The sequence below is a fragment of the Xiphophorus maculatus genome, chromosome 22 (genome assembly GCF_002775205.1).
Source record: "Xiphophorus maculatus strain JP 163 A chromosome 22, X_maculatus-5.0-male, whole genome shotgun sequence".
Taxonomy (NCBI): Eukaryota; Metazoa; Chordata; class Actinopteri; order Cyprinodontiformes; family Poeciliidae; genus Xiphophorus; species Xiphophorus maculatus.
The window spans coordinates 17894690-17913760 of record NC_036464.1 but is presented as its reverse complement, the minus strand read 5'-3'; the positions used below and the strand labels follow the sequence as shown (position 1 = coordinate 17913760).

General features: G+C 41.6%; 1 protein-coding gene and 2 long non-coding RNA genes across 5 annotated transcripts in view; 2 read left to right on the top strand and 1 right to left on the bottom strand.

The window, feature by feature from the left end:
* LOC102222623 (C-terminal-binding protein 2-like) overlaps nt 1–19071 on the bottom strand; it is a 79683-nt gene that overhangs the window by 18881 nt on the left and 41731 nt on the right. The window contains exon 1 of one of the 3 annotated variants that reach the window (XM_023327519.1): nt 16803–17654. The exons of the other annotated variants lie outside the window; for them this stretch is intronic. Coding sequence (XP_023183287.1) covers nt 16803–16824 — 22 coding nt within the window. The 5' untranslated portion in view covers nt 16825–17654. Of the gene's footprint in view, nt 1–16802; nt 17655–19071 lie in introns of those variants that run through there. 3 annotated transcript variants of the gene reach the window in all.
* Nucleotides 1020–2047, top strand: LOC111606600. The gene is made up of 3 exons (XR_002752134.1): nt 1020–1357; nt 1550–1615; nt 1898–2047. It is a non-coding gene; the product is annotated as an uncharacterized LOC111606600 (long non-coding RNA).
* Nucleotides 8652–9635, top strand: LOC111606599. Its single transcript, XR_002752133.1, has 2 exons — nt 8652–9068; nt 9261–9635. It is a non-coding gene; the product is annotated as an uncharacterized LOC111606599 (long non-coding RNA).

Below are 19071 nucleotides of genomic sequence, written 5' to 3'. Positions count from 1 at the left end.
AGAAGAATCCTTGACTTTGTAACAATCCCTCCTCTTAGTAACCATGAGGCAACAGTGGAGAGAAACATCTCCCGTTTAACAGAGAGAACTCCCAGTGAAGTCGATGTTCAGTGTGATCACTGTACGTTTTACAGCCTTAATCCCAAACCACAAGCAGCAAACAAAATAAGACCCCATCATAAACATTACACATACTTCCAATAAGCGATAGGACTTAACGCATCACAAATTGTGCATCATCTGCTGAAGCCCACGACCACCTGTGAGGTATCCTTATTCAAATTTTCAAACTAAGTCCACGGTTTCCTTTAGTACTCCATACTGCATGTATGATTCACACGTCGATGGTGGTCGCTACATTGTAGCCACAGCTGCCCTTAGGCAGCCTGACAGAAACGGAGTCCAACCACCAGCAGGAAAGGGGGTCCAAGTGTCTTCCCCAAGGAAACAACAGAAACATATTTGCATCTAAACAGCAACTTTGAACCGCTAGTTAATTCAATTTAAGAGAGCCTAGATGATTTTATATTTTCTATGTCCAAATCCTGCCTGTTTGATGGGATGAAGTCCAAGGCAGCATGAACCTGTAGGAAGCAGAGCTACTTCTATCCAGTCATAAAGATCCAACCTGAACCAAACTCTCACCCTGAAGCAGGGAAGAAAAACACCAGAGACATTATTCAACAGTTATATAAACTTAAGGGAGCAGCAAAAACAGCAGAATTAAAGATGGTTTATGTTGGGCTGGAAAATACTTTGGCTGCTTGTCTTTGGGATTAAAATGTAAATTGGCTATGCCAATGTCCTGTTTTGTAATTAAAGTATTTATTACAGCTCAACAGCCAGCATTGTCTCTCAGCAAGAAAGAAACCAACAAATAAGCCAACAGGGTGAGTAAGTAAATCTAACCGTGACAATAGATTTTTTTTTTTCTAATACAGTGATGATCACATGTCCTTGCATTACTCAAGAAAAGCTTTGTTGGACTAAAGTTGATGGTATCATTAGCCAATGTAGCAGTGTGATGTTATTACACTAGATTGTAAAGTGAGAAGCTATTCCGGTAGGAAATTATATGAGCACCGACAGCTTTTATTTTGAAAAGACGACCAATCCATTTCAAAACAGTGGGTAATTTCCTGTCCCGAAATTATTATCTTCATTCAAATTTAATATGTTGTGAACAAAACTGTGAATTATTACCTTTAATGTTTAACATATTGAGTTCATAGATTGTTGTTTAAAGTATCAGTTCGAAATTTAAAAAGAAAAGTTATCGGGTCATACCATTATAACCTGTGAAAGGTTTTCCCACGCTTTCCGTCGCGCTCTTTCTGTTCGGATCCCGTGGGAGAAGGTATGAAGTTTTGCTTTTTGTGTTTAATAAGTGTATTTTAAGGGTAATAAGTGTTAGTTTTATTACTGGTTTTGTAAAACAATGGGTGTTGAAGCACTTAACCTGCAGTTAGCAGTTATCTAGCTGCTCTTCTGATACATGAAACATTGCTTCATCTATGTGCTGAAAATAGTATTGTTCATGATTAAACAGGCGCTGTGGAACACTGTGAAAAGAAAAGCCTGTTCTTGATTACTATTTTCTGCCATTTGAATGCAGGTATGTGATGTTTCATTATTATTTTTGGTGGGATTATTTGGTTTAATTATTCTGTTTAATTATTTCTTTTCTTATTCATGTACTGTTTAAGATTATTATGTCCATGTTTGGGCTTAGTTATTAATTAGTGTTGCAATTGTTTTTATTTTGCAAGGTAAATGTGTTACTTTACACAAGTCACACGCGTCTCTTTCTGTTCGGATCCCGTGGGAGAAGGCGCTGTGGAACACTGTGAAAAGAAAAGCCTGTTCTTGATTACTATTTTCTGCCATTTGAATGCAGGATCATTAAAAGTGCTTTCCAATCAGCTGTGGTCTGGCTGTGGTCACTCTTCTACAAGACACAACGCAGAATCAACTACGCTACAAAACTGGTGCCGTGACCCGTCGTCTGGTCAGCTGAAGCCGACCGCTGGTGTTGTTGGTCGACGCCTTCTGGTTCCATCTGCTCCTTGGAGACGCTGTCAGTGCTGAGTTCTTCGGACACTGTTGGTTGGATTCTTTTTCGTTTTTTTTGTTTTTTTTACACTGGACTTGTTCATGTCTTATTCCCATAAAGGACAACAGTGAGGACTCCTCATGGAGGGTCAGGATGTGAATGAAATGTCAACTCCTAGTCATAGAGAATTTTCCATGGGTAGGGGGAGAGGGGTCTTGCAGCTAGCAGCTGCTATGCAGTCTACTCCAGAAAATCCAGGGGCTTTGGGCTCAAAATTTTCTGGGTCTAGGAGGCAAAAGAGGTTTGATGACCTGCCTAGTCAAACTTTAAGTTTCACTCCAGGTTTGAGCCCAGTGACTCCTTCGTCCGCTCAAGCGTTTTCTCCTGATGGAGAAGCGGCCTCTGCCCGACTAACTGATCTAATCAGATCCATTGGGTCAGAAATAGGAGAGTCCATCAAAATGTCCTTAATGCGGAACGCCGCTTCGGAGCCTTCACCTGTCTCGACCCCGGATCACAACAAGAACACTTCACAATCATTTCAAGGTTGCACTACTGTTATTGATGCATCAAAACTTAATCTTGTACTACGCTCTGATGTTGATGTTCCACCCTATTTCAGGGGTGACAAGTCTGATAAATGTTCTGTTTTTGAGTGGGAAGACCTCATGCGAGTCTATCTTCGACAGAAAACTTCCACTGATGCTGAACAGGTTGAAGTGGTTATGAACAGATTGATGGGGAGGGCAAGAGATGTTATTAAAGTTTGGATGCGTAGTAATGCAAATGTTACTGATGTTTCTATTATCTTTAACAACCTCAGGCAACATTTTGGTGACACTGTTCATTCAGACCTGCCTCTAGCTGACTTTTATGCTAGCACGCCATACACAAACGAGGGACCTCTTGATTACTGGATAAGGCTTAACAAAGCTGCAGAGGTGGCTGAACGGTGGTTGACTAGTAAGGGGGAATTACTGACTGACCTGAGTTCGCACCTGGTTCTCATGTTTATTCGCCATTGTCCTGACAGAGAGCTGGCGCTGGTTTTTAAAACCAAGCCTTCCCGCGACTGGACAGCTAGTGAAATACAAGACCATTTGGATGAGTATTTGAGAGACCATATGGTTGTTCAGAGCCATGGGAAACAGAAAGTGGCAGTTACTACTCTTTCACATGAGGGGGCGGCTGTCAATGAACAAACTGTGTTGCCCACTGCTAGACGTGTTTCGGAACCAGAGTGTTCCAAAACAGACATTGAAAACACCACAATGGACAGGGTCTTGAGTCTATTGGAGACTGCTCTTATCAGTAACACACAGGCTATAAGCAACAGGCCCAATAAGCAGATCTCTAGACGCTCACAGAAATGCCAGGTTTGTGGCAACCTGCAACATGATACTAGGTCACATTGTAGGATGCACAGATTATGCTTTCGATGTTTCTCTCCAGAGCACATCAGTGTTCACTGTACTCAAACTCAGAAACCGCAAACACACCCAATTGGTCAGAGACAAACTGATTCGCCTCAGGAAAACTAGATGGCCCTCATTTAGCGGGGGATGGTGTGGGCCTCTGTAGTGTTTCCCCCAATTTCGACGATGACATCCAGACTGTGTACATGATGGCTTGTGATACAGTATCTAATGATAAAACTGTCATTTTCCAAAATGTGGCAAAACTGCCTATCAGTGACAGCCTATTCTTCACTACAGTGTTAGTTGGCAACAAGATTGAGCTGCGGGGGATGTTAGATAGCGGGTCTATGGCTACATCTGTACGTGGAGACATGATCCCTCAGCTACGTGAGGCAGGAGTAGTGATGGGAGAGGTAATCCCTCCCACTAACATTGTTTTGGTTGGGTGTGGTGGCAAACAGACTATTCCAGTGGGCATCTGTGAACTGAAACTTAAGCTGTTTGGGTTTGACTATGTTGTTCCAGTTTTGGTGGTTGATGGTCAGGCTGATGAGCTCATTGTTGGCACGAATGTGATGAAACCGCTCATGAAACAGTTTAAGTCTGACGGGGCCTATTGGCGGATACTGAGTAGACCTGACTCCACCTGTTTGGATGAAAATAGCAAGTTTGTCAGATTTTTGGCCAATCTTGAACGGTGGAGGGGGGAGGAAATCCCGGAAAAAGTTGGGACTGTCAAACTTAAGAAGGCTGTGACTCTTGAACCGATGAGTGAGCATGTGGTGTGGGGCCGCCTTCCACCTAAGACTGAACTCTCTGTGGGGAGTACTGTGGTTGTTGAACCGAGCACTTCACGCTGCGTGCACCGTAGTGTGATGGTCGGCAGAGTAGTTACTCCACTTTGGGGAGGAGGGTGGCTTCCTGTGAAGGTCATCAATCCTACTATGTCTCCAATCGTGTTGAGAAGGAACGCTAAGGTGGCTGACGTGTACCCATGCATTGCCTTGGAGGATTTTGATGGTGGTTTGGAGGCGAGAGTACATCAGAATGTGGGTAGGGCAGGAAGCTCTCATGGCAGCCTTACAGCTGAGTCAAGTTGCAGTGTTAGTACAATAGGTGGACCTGACAAATTGGCTGATTTGGGGTTGCAGAATCTGTCTGTTGGTGACTGTGAAGTTTCTGAACATTGGAGAGAAAAACTGACTGACTTGGTTGTACAGTATGAAGACGTGTTTTCGAGACATCACTTGGACTGCGGTAAGGCTGCTGAGTTTTGCCATCGCATCAGACTTACCGATGAACGCCCTTTTCGTCTGCCTTATCGTAGGCTTTCTCCGGCTCACTACCAAAAGTTGAGAGAGACTTTAGATGATATGGAAGAGCGTGAGATCATCAGGAAGTCGAGCAGTGAGTATGCTTCTCCACTCGTTCTTTGCTGGAAGAAAAATGGTGACTTGAGGTTGTGTACGGACTTCAGATGGCTGAACGCCCGTACAGTCAAAGATGCGCACCCTTTACCGCATCAAGCTGACATCCTTGCAGCGTTGGGAGGCAATGCATTCTTTAGCTCAATGGACTTGACTTCGGGATATTACAATGTCCCCCTTCATGAGGATGATAGGAAATACACTGCTTTCTCCTCTCCTCTCGGACTACATGAGTATAACCGCATGCCACAGGGTCTGTGTAACAGCCCGGCTACTTTTATGCGAATGATGCTCACGATTTTTGGTGACCAGAACTTTTTAAGCCTTCTTTGTTACTTGGATGATCTGCTGGTTTTTGGCAAGTCTGAGGGGGAAAGCCTGCAGAGACTTGAGATGGTGTTCCAGCGGCTAAGGGAACATAACCTGAAGCTGTCTCCATCCAAGTGTCAGTTTTTGAGAAAGTCAGTCAAGTTCTTGGGTCACATTGTTACAAGAGACGGAATTGCAACAAACCCTGATAAAGTGCAGGCAATCGTAGGCGTGTCAGAAGCAGATCTTATGGAACCTGATGGCACCACGCCATCTCCTAAGAAGATTCGCTCTTTTCTTGGAATGGTGGTGTATTATCAACATTACATTGAGAACTGCTCTGTGATTGCCAAGCCATTATTTCAACTGACTACAGGGACTGCCAAGCCACGGAGGGGAAAGGGCAGAAAGAAACAAGCTTTGTCGCGGAAGCTTGTCGCGGCTGATTGGACCCCGGAATGTAGTGAGGCAATTAGGACTTTGAAAGCTGCATTGACGGAGCAGGTTCTTCTTGCCCACCCCGACTTTACAAAGCCCTTTCTGCTCTCTGTTGATGCGTCATCTTCCGGATTAGGAGCTGTGCTGTCACAGGTACAAGATGGCCACAACATTGCCAGGCCTATTGCCTTTGCTAGTAAGTCTTTGAATCATGCTCAGTCCAAATACCCGGCTCATAGGCTTGAGTTTCTCGCCATGAAATGGGCGATTCATGATAAGTTTAGTCATTGGCTGCGTGGACATAAATTTACTGTTTGGACTGACAACAACCCTCTGAAATACATTCTTACCAAGCCGCGATTGGACGCTTGCGAACAGAGGTGGGTGGCCAAACTGGCCCCCTTTGATTTTGACATTCAGTATATTCCAGGGCCGCGAAACGTTGTGGCAGATGCATTGAGCAGGGAACCATTTGTTCAGCACAAGATGATGCACCGTTTGACGAGGATTCCTTATGGCACTCTGTTGGAAGAGGCCAGAGGTTTGTTGGTGGAAGATGTTCAGAACACGTTTCGCCTTTCTCGGGAAGAGTCTATGGATGAGAAGCGCAAGCTCACTTCTTCCAACCAGGGCTCTGTCACAGGCAGTTTGAACATTAAGGACAATGGTGGAAGAATTTCTCAGGATGAGGTGTCAGCCTTATTTGAGTCTCACCGATGTTGGAGTGAAGGCGCGGAAATGAGGGCAACCTGCTACACCCAACAGCTGGAGACACTGTTGCCAGTGGGGCAGAGCCCACTGCCTGTCCTCAACCATAAAGAGTTGTATGATAAGCAGTGTCAGGATCCTGTGGTCAGTCGGGTTTCTTTCTATGTGAACAGGGGAAGTCGACCATCCCGACGTGAGCGCATTCATGAATCGCGGGAAACAAACCGTACATTGCGACACTGGGGTAAACTCACGACACGGCTGGGTGTATTGTACAGAGTTTCAAAACAGGTGGTGAGCAAGAAGAAAGTGTTTCAATATGTGGTTCCAGTTGCTTTGAGAGGTCAGGCGTTGAAAGGGGTGCATGATGATGCAGGCCATCAAGGTCAGCAGCGCACACTGTGGCTGGCCAGACAACGCTTTTACTGGGATTCAATGGAACACGATGTCAAAGAATATGTGAGTCATTGCAAGAGATGTGTTCTGAGCAAAGCACCCGAACCTGAGGCCAGGGCTCCACTTGTTTCTGTTGTCACATCAGCACCACTAGAATTGGTTTGTATTGACTTCTGGTCGGCGGAGGATGTCAATAACAAGTCCATCGACGTTCTAGTGGTGACAGACCATTTTACCAGGCTCGCATGTGCTTACCCATGTCCAAATCAGTCTGCCAGGTCGGTGGCCCATGTGTTATGGAATAATTTTTTTTCCATATACGGGTTTCCAGCTTGTATTCATTCTGACAGAGGGGCTAATTTCGAGAGTTCCCTCATTGCCGAGCTACTCCAGATGGCCGGTGTTCGTAAGAGCCATACCACCCCTTATCATCCTGCGGGAAATGGCCAGGCTGAACGTCTAAACCGCACTCTGGGTAGCATGATCCGTGCTTTGACTCCTCGGGCAAAGGCAAAATGGCCTAAGATGCTAAACACACTAACTTTTGCCTATAATTGCACTGTACATGAAACTACAGGTTTTCCACCCTTCTTTTTAATGTTCGGGCGAACTCCTAGGTTACCTGTTGATGTGATGTTTGAAAGTGTTCTCTTAGACGGAGAGACTGCTGACATGGACAAATATGTTCAGTCATTGGGCACGGACCTCAGGGAAGCAATGACTTTGGCTCAGCGGCATGCTGAGAAGCAGCAATTGAGACAAGCCGAGGTGTATAACCGAAAGATTAAGGGACATTCTTTGGAGAAGGGAGACAGAGTTTTGATGGCTAACAAAGGGGAACGGGGAAAAAGAAAACTGGCTGATCGTTGGAAGGATACGGTTTACATTGTGGTCCATAAGAACAGTGAACTGAACACCTATGTTATCCGTCATCCTGTTACGGGACGAGTTAGGACAGTTCATAGGAATCTGATCATGCCTGTAAACTTCTTACCTTTGCCATCATGGGATGATTCTGTGACTCAGGTTTCTTTTTCTAACACAGTTTCGGAAGGTGGGTCGTCAGATGATGTAGTTCCAGGTGAGCGGGACAGTGACGCTCGAACAGCTCACTGGGTTTCCTCCCTTCCAGAGTCTAGTGTGGTGATGACCGCAGGTGAAGTGACAAAAGCTAGTGGATCTGAAGCGATTGAAGGGAATGATGATAGTGTTCAGGGTGGAGGGATTGTGTCTGTCTGTGGGGACCATAGGAGCGTTTTGGATGAGGTGGATCATGGGTCGCAGAGCTCACACTCTGAGGATAACATTAGTGATCGGCTGTCAAACTCTGTAAGCGTAGGCTTACGCCCAAGTGACACTGTAGGTTCAACCAAAGCCGGTAGTGGTACACATGTGTCTGGATGTGACTCAGTCGTTTCGGTCGTGCCCTCAGGGATTCCTTCGGTTGTTCAAGGGGAAGGAATACGGACAAGACTGGGTAGACTTATCAAACCTGTTAACAGGTTGATTCAGACAATGTCCACACAAAGAGTTAAGATTTTGTCATAGATCCTTTAGGGGTCATTTATTTTGTTATATGGGTAATTTATCTCTTTTTCTTCTTTATTGGGACTTCTTTCACTAGGGGCCTGGTCATAATTTTATTTAGGTTGTCCATTGCACTGGACACATTTGGGTGATTTTGGGTGTACTCTATGATAGATGTGTAAGTGGCATGTCTTCTATGGTGAGGTGGGGACTTAGCTACCCCTCATCTTCCCTAATTCTTCATTGAATAGCTCTTAGCTGGTCGACCATTTTGGTCTTGTATGGAGGGTATACTTGGGTTACATGTATTGTGGTCAGGTTTGTAAATTTATTTATTTTTTTCTCTCCTTGTATGTTTATTTTTTTTGTGTTTTATTTTGTTTGGTTTGTTTTTGTTTTTTATTTGGGTAGCATGCCCGCAATCTAGTGTAAAACAGTGGGGGTGAATGTAGCAGTGTGATGTTATTACACTAGATTGTAAAGTGAGAAGCTATTCCGGTAGGAAATTATATGAGCACCGACAGCTTTTATTTTGAAAAGACGACCAATCCATTTCAAAACAGTGGGTAATTTCCTGTCCCGAAATTATTATCTTCATTCAAATTTAATATGTTGTGAACAAAACTGTGAATTATTACCTTTAATGTTTAACATATTGAGTTCATAGATTGTTGTTTAAAGTATCAGTTCGAAATTTAAAAAGAAAAGTTATCGGGTCATACCATTATAACCTGTGAAAGGTTTTCCCACGCTTTCCGTCGCGCTCTTTCTGTTCGGATCCCGTGGGAGAAGGTATGAAGTTTTGCTTTTTGTGTTTAATAAGTGTATTTTAAGGGTAATAAGTGTTAGTTTTATTACTGGTTTTGTAAAACAATGGGTGTTGAAGCACTTAACCTGCAGTTAGCAGTTATCTAGCTGCTCTTCTGATACATGAAACATTGCTTCATCTATGTGCTGAAAATAGTATTGTTCATGATTAAACAGGCGCTGTGGAACACTGTGAAAAGAAAAGCCTGTTCTTGATTACTATTTTCTGCCATTTGAATGCAGGTATGTGATGTTTCATTATTATTTTTGGTGGGATTATTTGGTTTAATTATTCTGTTTAATTATTTCTTTTCTTATTCATGTACTGTTTAAGATTATTATGTCCATGTTTGGGCTTAGTTATTAATTAGTGTTGCAATTGTTTTTATTTTGCAAGGTAAATGTGTTACTTTACACAAGTCACACGCGTCTCTTTCTGTTCGGATCCCGTGGGAGAAGGCGCTGTGGAACACTGTGAAAAGAAAAGCCTGTTCTTGATTACTATTTTCTGCCATTTGAATGCAGGATCATTAAAAGTGCTTTCCAATCAGCTGTGGTCTGGCTGTGGTCACTCTTCTACAAGACACAACGCAGAATCAACTACGCTACACCAACACTAATCACAAACTGCACCACTTGTCAGGAAGTATGGAAACCTTTGGCAGAGCTGGCCACAGCATACGCTCCACCACAAATGGATTACAGATGTTCCGAAATAAAAAGCCTTTTTGGATCTTGACAGTGCAAATAGTTGTTTTAAACTTGAAGAAAGAGAAACGGAGAACTCGGGAAACACGTCACTCTTTTGTGAATACAATTTAACGTCTGACTCTGTTATTTGGCCCTGTCCGCGTAGGAAAATTAGCTCAGATAGCTCCGCAGCCAGACGCTGTGAGTCAGAGATTTCACTCAAGAGCGAGAGGGATCATTTCCTTAAACAGAAAGAAAAAATGACAAAAGAATATAAAATCTCATTCCAACCTGTTTCTTTCTAAGCACTTGGAAACCAGTGTTTAAAATGGCATTCAAAAACATCAAACTACATCTGAAATCTTTTTTTTTTTCTCCTTTCAGGCTCTATTTTCTGACAAATCGAGCAGTCTGGATTTGCGGTTTCACGGATCTCCGACACGCTTTCGCTGCTTTACATAGACAATTTTATTTGGAAGTTATTGTGCTCCCTTCAGATTTATTTGTGGCTTCCTATTTGTGAGGTTGTCACACACTTTGAAATGTAAATGTTGCACTCTGGGACCACAGACTTGCATCAACTTACCTTTCCTATTATAATTTTACAAATATTTTCACTGTGTGAGCTTTCTGTCTCAGATTTCCGTTAATAGCCTTTTGAAACAATTTATTCTCTTCACCTGCAGAGGAGTCAGACACTCAGACCCTCTCTTACGTCATTTTTTAAATTACAGGGGGCTGCTTTGGCCAAACACTCAACACCCACTTACTCATGGATCTCTTTCCCATCTCTGTCCCTAACAGCCACATAAACTCGTCAGACCTGCGCGATACATGCATCAGTAGGTGTTTTGGTGGAGCACATAAAACTGCAAAAACAAAAGGAAGTGAGGAGTATTTTCCATGGCGCGATGATGTCAGGGACGGAGTTCACAGTAAGCTTGAAAAAAAAAAAAAAAAAAAAAGACTTGGCAAGTGGTGCTGGACAAAAACGGCCTTAGTGGCTTACGACCAACAGCTGGTTCTGGTTACCTAGTAACTCCCAAGCTGGCGGGCTTTGGAGATGAGTGAAATGAGGGAGGGGAAGTACTGACCCCCCGGTGGGTTTTCTTTGTGGCAAGTGCAGCAGGAAGCAAAGCACAAGCTTTATTGTAATTACATCAAATCTTGTCCCTGCAGGCCACCCAACCTCTGACTCCAAACATAATGCGAGCTATGACAAGTGGAAGTGCCACGGCCATTGTTTCAGCAAACAAAAACTTGATTAGGGCCTAATTTTAGCTACAGTTCGTGTACTAACGATAATGATATGGATTGGCAGGGGATTTATAGTGGGATAATGCTAAAATGACACAACGGTTTTTTCAATGTACAGCTTTACGGCAAAGCAAGTGTGACTGTGAAGGTTCTCACCAGAGAGATTAGAAACTCTTATTTTGAAGGACAAAAGGAAGCCATTCTTGAAATGCCCTTATGTGACAAGAGTTGGCTAACAGAGACGGCTCATGGGGCTAGTCAACATCAGTCTTTTATAACAGCACTGAAACTACAGTCATCCATGTGCGAGCATGTTGGCTGCTCGGAAGAAACTGAGAGCGGGAAGAAAAAAATACAGATAATTTGTAAGTGAGAATATCGCAACAGCCAGTGAAGTTCTTTAAAGGGAACCAGTGATTCTTGAGAAGAGGGACAAAACAGGTCCTAAGGATAAAGCACAATTTTTTTTATAAAATATAAACAAAATATAATTTTTTCAAATATCTGACTAAACTAACCTGGGCCATGTGAGCACAACAATGTAGGTTTTCCTGGTGTTTGCTGAATATTTTTTTATTTAAAACTTTGTAGTAGGTGGAGGGTGTCTGTAAAATCCCTTGTCCGGGAGCAGAACTCAGTACATTATAATTGTTTAAAACAAATATGTCCTCCTCCTATTACATCATATAAACTGAGGTAGTTTGGCATTTCAAGTCTGTCAGAGTTTTTACTGACAGTGTGACTCTTTCAGTGATAGTGTTGACAAATCTCACTTAAATGTGCAGTTAATTCATTTTAATGTATTTTACATAAATGGCCTTACTTCACAAGTATCAAGTATTTCTATTTACTCACTAGTTTGTCACCACCTTTATTTCTGTGTCAACTCCGTCATGCACTGTCAACTCTGTCAGATGGACTTTCTGTTGTATTTTGGTTTAAATAATATTTCTTTTGTTTCTTGAGAAGCATTTGTCTGTAAAACTGAGTAAAAATATCACTAATAGATTATTAAAAATGATTTTACATTTATTTTTGTCAGATGGTGTTGACAAAGTTCTGGGTCAGGTCCAAAAAAAAAAATGTTGCAACTGGGAGCCTGCACCTTAGCATCTTTAGATTTCCAAAACATTATTTGTCATATTTATATACATAAGCTTGAGGAATAATAAATTTTTTGGGGGGAAAGAGGATTTAAACCCATATTATTAAATGATGCTCTATTTGGAAGCAAACATAAGATAAAAATAGACACTTTAGCTTGTTTATGCAAACAGAAACATTTAGCTCTAAAGGTAAGAGCCTGGTGACTGCTGTGTGCCCATTGACAGTCTAGGTGCTGTGTCCATGTACGTCTGTCTCTGTGAATATCTGCTTTTGATAATGTTTCCCTTTCTATCAACGTGCCTTAGTTTCATTCTCTTTGCTTAATCCTGACGATTTGAACTGAAGACTTGTGGCATATTCATGTAAACAGCATTGTTTGGTTGTGGGCAAAGGATTCGAGTTATACTGTAAAAAGCTGGAGCGAGGTTTGAAAATATAAATAAGTAAATTTCATTCTTAATTACAGACCAACATTAATTTTACGTTATCTCGGGGCCCTAAGAAGAAGCAAAGTTAACGTCTCTCACTTAGACTTGTCTAAACTGATCAAAGCTGAGTGGGATAATCCACTAAAAAATACTGTTTATAACATACAAAATTATTTTTCTATTGTAAAAATTCACAACGGGAGAAATGTAATGTCTGCTTCTTTCTTTTTTTAATAGGGATTGATTGCCAATTCTAACACACTCATTCTTAGTCTGGTCTTGTGTGTTGATGCAACTCTATTGATCATAAAAGTCACAGAGCTTGTGAAACAACAAGGCCATATCAGTGCCTCCAACACTGATATGGAGACATATCAGTGTTGGAGGCACCTATCATTTTTTTTTCTTGCTCTTCAAGTTCATCCACTTTCACACTATGAGTGGCAAACCCCCCCCAAACCAAAACAAACAAACAAAAAAAAACTGCATGGTTACACTCTCATACTGTCCATGCATGTTAATAAAAATCAGGGCCCTGCATTCTTGTGCGTGTTTACGATCCCTTAGGCAGTAGAAAAAGAGGGGAGGTGTAATCTTTTCTTTGGCAGAGTTGCCTTCGCTGGCTCCCAGGCAGACCCTTTCAGCGCCCAGCTACACTGCCGCCAACCCCAGCCTGTCTCTTGTTCCACTTATGTGGACACACAAAGACATTGTTTGTCCTTCCCCTCCTCCTGCCCACCCCCTTTTAAAGTTATCACCATCCAAATGGTCCAACAGAGGGGTGAGGAAGGGAAATGGAGAGAGAAGGGCAGGGTGGGTTCACATGTAAAAGTGGAAGAGAGTAAAAAAGGAAGGAAGGGGGGGGAAACATATGCTGATGCAAAGATATCACAGATGGTGTCAGTGCTAGCTGAGGAAGAAAGACAAGCGCCTCTTCTCCTTAGAAGCAGCAAGGCCAGGGTTTGGGACAAAGGCAGCTGTCGGCACTGACAAGCAGCAGACGGTGGACATCATCTTTACTTCACACGCAGTCGCAGAAACAATAGACCCTTTTCACAGTGACGTCAGACAATGGCCGCCATAACTCAAAACTGGGTATCTTTACTTCCGGTGTGATTTTGCCTTGGGAACCAAGCTGAAAACTTCCCGCATTCTCATAATCTTAAGGATATAATAAAAGGTAAGTTTAATAATAACAGCATTTAAGTGTTAGATAGCTGTTACTAATCATTGTAAATTCACCATTCTCTATCTGTGTATAAAATAAACAGCCTCCGATCGGAGAGTAAACCACCTAGCAGCAGCTTTAGCCACATTTAGGAAAAATATACTCTCTGTCAGCGCTGTAACGTTTAGAGGTTCACTTTCTGTGTTTTATAAAACGGTGTTTACGTGTTAGATAACCGTTATCAGTCATTGTCAATTTACCATTCTCCAACTGTATTCAAAGGAACCAGCTTCCGATCATGAGTAAACCAGCTAGCAGCAGCTTTAGCCACAGTTAGGAAACATATACACCGCCGCCTGTCAGTGATGTAACGTTTAGAGGTTCGTTTTCTGTATTAATGGAAAATAAAAACAAGACAAAAGCCACAAATAACAGTTGGGCTTGACGATATTTCTGTTTTTCCAGCAACAAAATGCGCATCTCCATGCACTGTTCATGTTTCTGTCACTGCTAACTGTCACAGAGTCTCTCCCAAAGACGCAAAGAAGGAATAAAAATAAATACACAAGAAAATATTAATGTGCAATGATTTGGATAAATAACTTTAATCTGATTACTGGATTTGAAATACGAACTCGTTAGATTATTCGTTACCGAAAAAGTGGTCCGATTAAAGGCATTACAAAGCAGCGGCGGCACCGGACATCTCTGCTTATAACAAACAAATCCCTATTTTATGGGATGAGTGGCAACTCCAGTCTATAATTTAATAATCTGATCAAGATTAGAGCCTAAAACGTTATAGTTCAAAAACAGTAAAAAGGTTTGGTTAAGGAACAGTTATGTCACGTAGTTAGCTAGCTAACAAAATTCACTAATGCTAAGCTAACGGTTACGCAAAACAAAAATACCTACCTTCATAGTCAAACAGGTATTGTTCGGTGAAGAATTTGTAGCCTTTGTCTAATTTAGATTTTTTTGTCAGAGAGAACTGGTTTGCAAATCGTGATATATCTTCAAATCTTATTTTAGGCAAATGTTTTAGAGACTGTGTAAACTCCATGCTCCGGTGATCTGTCTGATCAACATATGCTGTCAGATTTATACATCTCTCTCTCTCTCTCTCTCTATATATATATATATATATATATATATATATATGAAATAGACAACTTTATCATTACTTACTATGTACACCGGAACTAAGGATACACAGCTTCGAGCCAAAACGGAAGTTGTGTGACGTCATGTGAAAAGGGTCTATTACGTCCAAATGGTTTCAAGATCTGTTAACAGCGACAGAGGAGCAAAAAATATCCAGGAAATCTGCAAAACTGCTTTTATGTAGCATGCTTTGTTTTAGAATTACAGAAAACTTTCTGCAGGATATATAGTACCCCAAACCGAAGTCCAGTGGTTACAATTCCCCCGCTGACCCCCAAGAGCAAGCCGTCAAACTTGCGTGCACAGTTGTGAAAGTGAATATAGGCACGTTGGTTCATTTTGCACGGCTGTGTGCTTTCATTAATTAATTCATTCAACAAGAAAACTTCAATTATTTCTTACATTTGTATTTTAAAATCTCCAGATAGTTCATAATTTTATATATATAAAAAAAACCTTAATCTTTCATACCTCTGTCTAGGAATCAGATGTCAAGATGCATCAGTTGTAACATTTTTAATTTTTTTCTTTTATTGTGGTAAAGTATCTGTGTAATTTAAAAATAATGTTTGATTCAGATATCTCCTGGTCAGAGGGCAAATAGTGATTCGGATGCTCAAATATTGGTGTTTTATTCATAAATGCATACATAACAGTTATGACAATGTAGTTATATTAATAAGTGATGCTACATCACTGAAATCCTCCTGATGTCGAGGCATTAGAACATTATGACCTTTTATCACTTCTGCAGGCTTTGGTTGAGCTTTTCAAACAACTCAAATATGAAAACATGGAGTTCTTTCAGTAACAGTCTATCAATGCTACTACTTATCACTTTTATATTGTTTAACAGATTAAATGTTTGTCCAAACAGTGTTTCTCTAAAGACACGAATGGGAGAGCTTTCAAACAGCTTGCGCTCTTGGAAGGCAAACTACATTCCCTCACTTTCAGCTATTAACACTATCTAAACTTTCAATGAGTCACTAAATATTGGACTACTTCCAAATTCAGCAGATTTTAAAAACTTATATTTTTTTCAACATGTTTCATGGTTTTTATGAAATTCCAGAGACAGTTAAGACATTTCCTAGCATTAGCATATGCTAAAATGCTAATATTACCACAATAGTTGTTCCTAATACAATACCTACAATTAGCAATGGAAATTAATGTTTGCCAGATTAGCATTTTCACTAACGCCAGCATATAAGCTGATTTTAACTAGGCAGATTGTGCTACCTAATCTTAGCCAACATACAATGTTAGGATATCTCCTTCAGTAGAGCAGACTAATGTAATAACAGCTCCAGCTTGGCTTCAATTCATCATTTAGTGTATTCTTCTCACCTCCTAAGGAGGAAAGAGCCCCAAGCTGAGAATTGCAGCTTTATACTTTGTGTCACCTGCAATGAAATCTCTACTTTGTCTTAAAACACTGAAGGTGAGGAAAGAAACATTCTAAGACTATATTTCTTGTTCTAAATGTGATTCCTCTAAGTTTTTAGTTTTTATTTAAAGCATCAACCATTTATGCCCTGGCAAACAGACAGATTTTACGAAATAAAGTGCAAACATAACATTAAGCCCTTACACAGATGAGAGCTACTCATACGCCAAATCATGTGACCTCTGACCCTTATCTCACTCTCTTTACACTCGTGTGCAAAGCTCTGCAAAATTGCCCGTCTCACACGCACACTGATTCCACGATCCACTTCATTTGTAAAATATAAGGAGCCCTTTCATCTTAAAGCCAACTCCCTCCTCCCTGCAGACACCACAGACATTTATTATTACCCATGATGGGTGCAGCAACACACACACACACACACACACACACACACGCCCACACACGCATGCACACACACACAAATATAAGATGTGAACTGTTCCTCTTGCCTGGGAAATGCTGTCTCCACATTCTTGAAATCAGGTAATGCACATGGCAGAAGAGAATTTAGAGGTGACGGACAGAAAGCAGATTTGGGCGTTGGTGTGTTCTCACACACTGTGCCCTGGGGTTATTCTCCTCTCTGCCTCCTTTTGCCTCCTCCTGCTCCAGCCTCCTTCTGTCCTCTGTCGCTTGTCTCGCTCCCCCGCTGCTTGTTTCCAAATCTGTCCTCCTTCGTCACCTCACCCCAAGAAGTTCCATTTCTCAGATGACTGGTACTCTTGGTGGTGGTGGGGGGGGAGAAGAAAAATGGATGGTGGCACAAGAGGGCAGCGGGCGAGGGGGAGGGACGGAGAAGAGAGACGATGGCCACTCTCCCCGCTCTCTGCTCGTACGGTCAAAAACGGATCCTTAAACTCTTTTAATCTCCAGAGAGGAGGAGGAAAATTAAAAGGATCTCTCTTCTTTTTTTCTCCCTCCGGTCGGCGATCGACACTTGTCTTTTTTTTTTCCTCCCCTTTTTCAGCTGGATCACTCGTATCCGTTTCTCTCCAGCCTCCGCTCGGTCGGCTACGTCTCTCTCCTCCTTTTTCTCCCTCTTTTACAGCAGGTTCGGGCTATTCATTCAGACGTCAGGCTCGCTCCGTCAGCCTTTTGTTGGAAGTCACAGCGAGACGCAGGGAGAGAGAGGAAGAGGTGGGGGGGGGCGTAAGAGGAGAAAAAAGGGGGGAAAAAAGCGATAGAAAGAAAACAATCTGCTACCACAGCTATGTGAAAGAAAAGAAAAAAGGGAGCGAGAGGTGTAGCAATCCTGGCACATGTTTCTTCTCCATTCCCTCTGACCTTCCCTTTTTACATTACATACTTTCCTTTTTTTCCCTCTCTCCTCCCTCACTCCCTCCCTTTTTCTTTCCCTGCCTCTATGTTTTATTATTTGTGATCTGGGCTTTAAGACTGCCCTTTCTCCCCCTTCGTCCGCCTCACACCCTCAAACTCTCCTCCAGTATCTGACGCTGCATTTCCTTTTTTTTTTTTATTCCACTCCACTCTTTCCTTCTTAAAACAGGCAGAACTGGTTTTGCTGCACCTTTTAGAGAGGTTTTGCTTTCATTAAGTTCAAAATACAGCACACAAATACAAGCTGAGAAGGAGTGAGAATTGCTCGAGTCCTCACTAAAACTAGGAAAATAGAGCACATCGCCCCAGTTTGAAAGTTCCTACTGTGGCTCCCCGTAGCTCAGAGAATACACTTTAAAATGCTATTAGTTCAGAAATCGCTGAACAGTTTAGCACCGAAATACATTAAAGATCTGCTGTTGTCGTATCAACCTTCCAGAACACTCAGGTCTTTTGGTTCTGGTCTGCTATGCGACAACAGAACCAGAACGAGGAATGGAGAAGCAGCATTCAGCTTCTATGCGCCACAAAATCTGGATCAAACTTCCAGAAAACTGCAAAACAACTGAAACACAGAGTTCCTTTAAATCAGGGCTAAAATCCCATTTGCTTAGAGTTTGATTAATTATAATGAAGGCATTTGACAAAATGTAACGCTTATTTTTTGTGTCGTTACTGGTTTCTGTAATAATTTTTTTTTGGGTGCAAAGCACTTTAAAGCTGTTGCTGAAATGTTCTATGCAAAAACACTTTATTTGACTACAGTTAGAAAAAAGAAAACATTTCACTTTCTGAACTACAGTAAATTGTCCACAAATGGTTTATGGCAACAAACAATTAATGGCTCTAAAACAAAATGTTAACATTGCTACTTGGAAACGGCATAGCTTTTAAATGTTTTGTGTCAAAAACATGAAACATTTTTTTGACATGAAAAAAAAAGTCCACTGTCCTAATAATGAGCTTTTGATGAAAGAAATCAGATATCTGTCCACTCTTCCTGAAACAGCACACGGCGTCGCCGCTTTTCTTCACATAAAGCGAAAACAGTGGCCTGCTTGGCAGTATTAGAATAAAATATGAAAAATGAAAGCATGGAGCGCAGTGAAAAAATCTTAAAAGTGCAGTTTTCAACCTGTGAGCAGACTGGTTCTTATACTCTCTGTGCTTATTGTGCAAAACCTGTGCACCATAAACACTACTGCTAAAGTTAAAGAGTGGCAATCCTTTGAGTTTTCCTTTAATATGCGCTTCAAAAATAAAACAATTAGATAATATGATAGATAGTTTCAGTGTGACAGTAATAATGTGTTTTCTTTTAAATAGCAACAGGATTACCTTCTATTTTCTGTCTTAAATAAAATCTCAGATTATGTTAAG